The sequence below is a fragment of the Athene cunicularia genome (genome assembly GCF_003259725.1).
Source record: "Athene cunicularia isolate RWA chromosome 3 unlocalized genomic scaffold, athCun1 chr3_part1, whole genome shotgun sequence".
Lineage (NCBI taxonomy): Eukaryota > Metazoa > Chordata > Aves > Strigiformes > Strigidae > Athene > Athene cunicularia.
In genome coordinates, this window is record NW_020799097.1 from 85,689,826 (window position 1) to 85,697,028 (window position 7,203).

General features: G+C 34.7%; 1 protein-coding gene across 1 annotated transcript in view; it reads left to right on the forward strand.

The window, feature by feature from the left end:
- SDCCAG8 (serologically defined colon cancer antigen 8) overlaps positions 1-7,203 on the forward strand; it is a 108,853-nt gene that overhangs the window by 15,660 nt on the left and 85,990 nt on the right. The window contains exons 11-12 of the mRNA XM_026844588.1: positions 2,356-2,508; positions 5,027-5,161. Of these exons, the coding sequence (XP_026700389.1) occupies positions 2,356-2,508; positions 5,027-5,161 (288 nt within the window). The remainder of the gene's footprint in view (positions 1-2,355; positions 2,509-5,026; positions 5,162-7,203) is intronic.

The following is a 7,203-nucleotide window of genomic DNA, read 5'->3' on the forward strand; positions in this document are numbered from 1 at the left end:
GGGGGGGGGGGGGGTGTAGCATCTTTAACTATAAACAGTGGGTGAAAAATACGAGGGTTTGAAATCCTAACTACTTGTTAAATTTAACTTGAGTATTACAGTGCCTTGTTTTTTAGTTAACAAAGAAAGAATCCTTCTGAGCTCACTGTTCATCTGTCACATCCTGTCCCTGAGGGGTTAAATTTTTAATTGCTTACTTGTTTACTTTCTTAGGGGTGGGTTCTACAGCTGTCTAATAAAAATCTCACAGCTATTTAAAACTGCACAAAATACTTTTCATTGTCTGTGCAATAAAGTGAAGTTATCTGATCTTTTTTCATTTCATTTTGGAAATCTTTATTGTAATATTTTAAAAATTCAACTTATAAATTCTTATTCAGTGTAGCTCATGTTAGAAATGTGGCCTAAGAATAAAATTCAGTAAGATGAATTAGTAGAACCTTTAATAAAATGACTCTTCATACCTATGCTATTTCTGCCACATAAAAGAAAGGAGCTCTGTAGGGTCTCTACTGGCCACTGTCTTCACTCAGCAAGAAAATGTGAAGTGCTATCTGTATACAAGACTGAATAGTAGTCTGTTTTTTCCATGTTCAAAACCTGTTGTAATAGGAAGGAATGGGAAGAAATCTTTTACTTATGCTGCATTTTTAGTATTTTTACATGTACTGGTATTTCTCTTGGTAAGTAGAAACCATCCTTTATTTTTCCAGTCCTATTCTACTCTTAAGGTAAAGTGCTGATTTTCTTTGTAATTATCATGGAATCCAATAGAACAGTCCACATAAGAAAAGCAAAGAGTTAACACATTGGTCTTCCAAATGCTATAATTGCAATTTCATCACCCTGTTGACAGAAAGTCTAACCTCAGGTGCTTATAAGTGAAAAGTTTTCATGTCTTTTTGTAGTTTGTCACATCTTTGCTACTAAGTAAAGCAGGGAGGAGATCTGATAAGGTTAAACTTCCATAGTTGAAGCAAATTCAGAAATGTATTTTCAACATAAATATCATAGAAGAATAATTGTTTGAACTGCTCATTGTGTATTCAAAACAGTGGAGCTAACAATACACATTTCTTCTTGCAACTTACTTGTTTTAGAGTTGCATTGTTTTACATGTCTGCCAAACTACAGCAGTCTTATGCAGACAATTGTATACTGATGATACATTCCTACAGAAAAGGATTCAAGGCAACAGAGGTGTTCCCTCGCCAAGGTAGACTTGTGATAGGAAAGAGACCTTGAAGAGGATCCTGCATAATTGACATAAACCTAATGGAGACTCTTAGAGCATTCTTTAAAAATTATGGTTCCCTTATGAACAGCCCAACACTAAGGAAATTACATATAGGGGACTGGCTTTGAGCGAAAGAAAAATGAGCAGTTAAAAAAAAATAATTTGAAAATAAAGGGTAATAAGGTAGGATTCCTAAAAGGAGGTTACTTTAGCTTCCCTGAAATAGGATATGCTAAATATCAGTGAAATGGTGAAATGAAATCTGCTTTACTCGTGGGCTAGCAAGCTGCCTTTAGGGTGCTTTGAATACTTTAATTCACTTTTAATGGAGTAGTGTATTTCTGATTTAAACTGACATAACAGTCAACTCCTGTCCCTTTGGCAGGGATACATCAGCATATTTTTTATAGCTTTTTTTTTCCTAGTTTATTTAGAAGATAGTTTCTACTGTGCTTCTTGAATATGAACTGATGTTTCTCCTATTTTGATAGAAAATACATCTATGACCTGTGTTTTAGCACTTCAAATTAAGCAGGGCATTTATGAGTTTTCAGTAGAATTAGTCTTTATTTGACAAACCGTGTCTTTGTTTACTTTTAAGGATTCTTTTTAGCCTTCTGCACTCAGTAGTTCACTTCAGGGGGAGAACAAATGGAAGTGCATTAGTTACTTGTTTGTTTTTCCTTCAGCTGTTCAGTTAGGCAGTAACCACAGTGTTTACAAGGAGTCAAATACTGAAGGGTGATTCTAGTGATGTACATTCAGGAATTTTAAATTCAAAGCAAATAATCATCTTAGTTTTAGAAGAACAGATGCTTATTTGGAAAATATACTTTGAAAACTACTTCCATCTTTGCCATGACTCCTAGAAGCAATTACATTTCTAAATTACAGTAGGGCATGTATATACTTACAAACATATACATCTGTTTTCAATTTGTTAGTCCTATTCTAGATGTTAACACAATAAGGTATGTATAAACATCATAATAACCAAGTAAAAAGACCAAAAAATGTCCTTTCTTATAGCAAATTGGTTTATCTGAAGGCATTAGATAAATGCCATGTTTGTTTAAAATGTTAAGTTTCTTCCACTTAAAAAAATAGTTTTTTTCTAGGCTCTAGTCCAGTGTGAGCAACTGAAAAGTGAGATAGAACGGCAGAAGAATCGTCTTGAAAGGGAGTTAGCTGCCCAGCTAAATATGAGGACTGATGAAAAAGAAGCACTGCGGGAAGAAATGAAGAAGGAAAGGGAGGGCTTGGCAGCAATGGTATGAGTTGGGTTTTTTTCTCTTTGAGTATTACAACAAGCATATTGTCCTCTTTAAACTTTTTGTTTGCTTGTCTTTCATTTTGTTTCAGTTTTGGATTTGAGAGCTCAGTAAATCACCTCCACCATTGCTTCAAAACAGTGGTAGATAAGCAATCCTTTGACTCTGAACAACTGGATTTTACTATATCACTAGATACGTACTAAGTTGTTGATGTTATGCACTTTATTTTAGTTTGCATAATAGTTTCTAATGCACTTTCTCAAAGTAGGAAAGGGTTAAGTAATATGTGATGCAAGGTTTGTACCTAGCTTCTTATAAAGATTATTATTTAGGTTGCCAAATCAAGCATTCAGAAGTTAACACATGACAAATTTAGGGGGTTTTGCTACTTTATGCTTACATATACATATATATTAGTGTTACAATATTGTAATTGCATTATAATATGGTATTCTTCAGAGTGGTCTTATATGCTTAATTTGCCCATCTGCAGAAATGTGTTGGAATCAGTTTTCTCACTTTTACTGATGTTTATAAACTCTCTAAGACAGAATCTGTCTCATCATCAATACTGTGACCATTGCAACAGAGCCTTGATAGCCTTGTTTTAGACTTCCAGTTGCCAGTAAAATTTGAGTATAAAGAGTTTTCTGCCAATGCAATCTACAGAGGAAACCTGTTAACCTTGCTAACAGCAGTAAACCTACGAGACACGACAGAGGAAGCACTTCTAAGGTGACTGGAGAAAGAAATAGGAAGAAGAGTAGAGAGAGAAATGCTCCATGAATTAGTCATTTTCATGCTTGTTTGCAACCTCTTCAACCAGGTTTGGAAAAAATGTAGTGGATTTCTCTTTTGATTGCAGGCTTTTTCCATATTTTTAGGCTCTTTTTAGAAATAAACCATGAAGTTTATAAAATCTGGAGAGCATAGACTGAACAGTATAAACTCAGTGTTTAAAAAAGAGGAGGTTCTTTAGTAGAGGTGTTGCTTGTGAAATGGTTGGAAAACTGCTAGCATAAACAGGGAATCAAGGTGATAGGGTTGTATTTCTGGTATTATGAGATGGTGGAATAATGTTCTGGAGCTGCTACAGGAAGTCAAAGTCACACTTTTACTCCAGATCCAGATATTAAACCAGGAATTAAGCACAGTGGTAGGGGCTAAGTGATATTTAAGAAAGTGAACTGTTGTAAGTGATCAGCAGAAATCTGTTGCCAGGGAAACCGAAATTTAAAAAATTAACCTTACACTGGAGACAATGAGGCATTATTAAGCAATTCCTTGTTTGAGTCTTTGCTATCTATTGGAATTTATCACTCACGCATTTAGTTGTTTGGTTACAGATTTGCTTTAGAGCAGGGTATGCACTCCAAAACACATCCTATTAGACAAAGATTTAATAATTATTTTTTTTTTTGGTAGAATAATTCAATCCATGGCATCACATTACTTTGTATTTCATTACCCACAGAGATAAGTTTTACTGGAACTGATTCTCACTTCGAGTGGTTGTGGTCCTCTTTTTAAATCCTATGTATATTAAACAACATATAGCGACATGATGATATCATGCTTGGTAGTTAAAGCATATGGGATGACTTTATAGTAATCTATGATCTATAGGCACAATTTACGCCTATGTATGATTAACTACTTTTATGCTTCAGATTATGAGATGGTAGAAATGGTATACTGTGCATCAAGTCAACCTCTATGTGAATATTTTAACGCTTACATTATGAAGTGATTTGTTTGAAGGGGAGAATTGACATGATACATAAATCAGGTAGATTTATAATGAGTGAAAAATAGTTATGAATATATAATCCTCTAGGTTTGGCTTTGAATTCCTGTAAATTAACCTAGAACTGTCAGACACCATTATTTCCACTTATATTAGTAAGCTTCGGGGCTAAATAGCTGAAGGGTCACTGTATCTGTTTTATTGTTACATTTTTACTATTCAGCAACATTTGATCTGAATTACATTAGAATTTTTAACATACTGTATATGGTTTTTGTACAACATCACGCTTTGATCTGTAGTGCCGAAATGTTTTCTGAACTTGAAAATTAATTTAAGATCTGTGATGCAACTGTCTTGCAATGACAGTTTTCTTTAGCTGGGGAAACATGATTTGGTTTAAATCAATCTACATGAAGATGGATAAGAAGGTGCTAAACAATACTCTTACAGCTGCAAGACTGAGGCAACCACTGCTTCTGACACTTTGTCCGTACTAACAAGTCCTGAAGACTAATCTGGTTGATTAAAAGTTTCAAATAAACTACTGTATGATAAAATAATTCAAGATAATGAACCTATTGTTAAAATTTAGCCATATTCTGTTCTATGTTATTATATATGTTATCGTGTGTGTATATTAATATATTTATTATATATTTATTCTATTTTTAATGCTATGAATTTTAGCTACATAAAGCTGCTTTCAAGGAGAAAGTCCCACAAGATTTAGATCACATCATTACATTGTTCTTCGGCTTTTTGCAGGTGACAGCCATGTCTGAGAATGTGGCCATGTTGGAAGCTCAGGTAGAGAGGATTACAAGGGAAAAGAACTCTCTAGTAAACCAGCTAGAAGAATCACAACATCAGCTTGCATCTCATGAAGTGGAGATGAATAAGGTAGGCACATTTATAAATGGGTATTGAGCTTCGTTTTCCTTATCATTGTGACCTGAAAGATGAGAATTTTTTTCTTTCTGCATTTTCCTCTGTATTGGTAAAGAACATGTGATAAATGTAAACATCACTTGAATATCTCAGAGGCACAGTTTTACAAGTAAAAAGATAACTTGTTCAGTCTGCCAAGTCACCATTTGATGCAAACATTAACCTTCTACCTTTGCAGAATATGCAGATCACTATTTACAACTGCAATCCAGTGTTCCATTACGAATTGCATTTGGTGTGAATGAGACAACATAGTATTCAACCCTGTCCTGTAATTGTTACCTCTGGGACATGCAGTGCTAAAATAAAGGGAGCTGTATCAAATCACTGTTTTTCAAGTACTTTGCTGTGGAATTTCTATGTGGTGTAGTGCTTTATTCATTAATATTGATGGTATGCCTTTTACAAAGAGATCTTTCTTTCAGTTCAGTCTACCTATGTATGTGTATCACTTCTGGGTGCTTTATTTTGCACATTTCTCAATCTGTTAGAGCATTAATGTGGTGATAACATGAGAAAGAAAAAACTACTGTCATACAAAATTTATTCTGGGAAATAACACATGTTGAAGTGATTATTTTTATTAGCTTAGTTTCATCATTCACTTGTTACAGAAGCAACTTCAACTTCCTGAAGATGAGGGGATGCTAAATTTCTGTAGAATAGAAATTGGAGAGTTCAGATTTGTTACAGCCTCTTGAAATATCTATAAACCTTACCAGTAATTCTTGGGACAATCCTACCTCCCCTGTTGTTAATTGCAAGGTTTTGGGGAGCAATTAATTCTTAGAGAGGTTTTCAACAATTCCTGTCTTCCTCTGCTGCCTCTGCTCATAGAAATAGCTGAAAGTATTATAGAAAATTTACAGCGGAAAGTAATTCAAACTTACTAGAAAAATTAATTCAATTTCAGCCAAAAGACAAATGAGGGAGCATTTTAAGAATGTCAAAGTGGTTTGATTTACCATTTTTGCAACACACTTGATTTTTCAGACAGGATTCACAGATGACTAACACCATTTACAGGGCCGGGGAAGGGGGTAGCAAGGTAGTATGTATAAAGATCCATTGGTCTAGGAAGAATAATTTTATAGCCTACTGATTTGAAGCAATCTCTCAGGAGAGTGACGCTGTGGATCCTGACTCTTCTTCCATTAATGTTAATCAATACAAAGTTGAATAGGTGGCCACCTTACAGTAGTCTATCCTGTGTTTTTATTGCACTGTCCTGAGAGATTGGAAAACTGCATTTGTACCCCTGTTCTGAATTGAGAGGTCAAACACCCTGGAGGAACATCCTATCATTGAGCTGTCAGGACTGTGTGCATCACCCTGACCTTTTTCATTGGCTATGTTAAGTGACATCTGTGTCTGCTTGTGAGTCTGACTTCTTGTTTTCAAACTCAGTTTGCTGTTATTAAAAACAACAAATAGCAATGTTTTTCCTTTTGAGTTTTATTTGAAATATCTTTTTCTGCATGCATCAGAAGTCAAGGGGAAAAGGTTTAGAGTGAGAACCCTTCTTTTTCATTCTGAACTATAAGGAGACTGAAAAATTCATTATTAGGAGAGCACCATCTGCTGATTTTTTTGCGTTACTCACTTTGTATGATGAATGTAGTAGCTGAAGGCGAGAATGGCTGTATCTTTTTTATTTTACCTAGAGGAAGTGACACACTGCACTTGTTACATCCTTCATATAAAGGAAGGAGGAGGTAGAAAGACAGGGTTGGCAATCTATGCAGTTGCATTTTAGGATTTTTTAGTTGCATATGATATTTCAGCATTTAAAAAAAAATGTTTTAGAACTTTGCCATTCCCCAGAGCATTTGCTACCTTGTGTTATTTGCAACAGGACTACATTCACAAGCTGTCCTTCGAATTTCTAAGTGATGCTGCTTCTTAAAGTTATGAGAATTGGTTTTGGTTTTTTCTAAGTTGATTTAATTGTAGTATTCGTATTTGCTTTTACTCTACCTTTTTTAAAAAGGGGG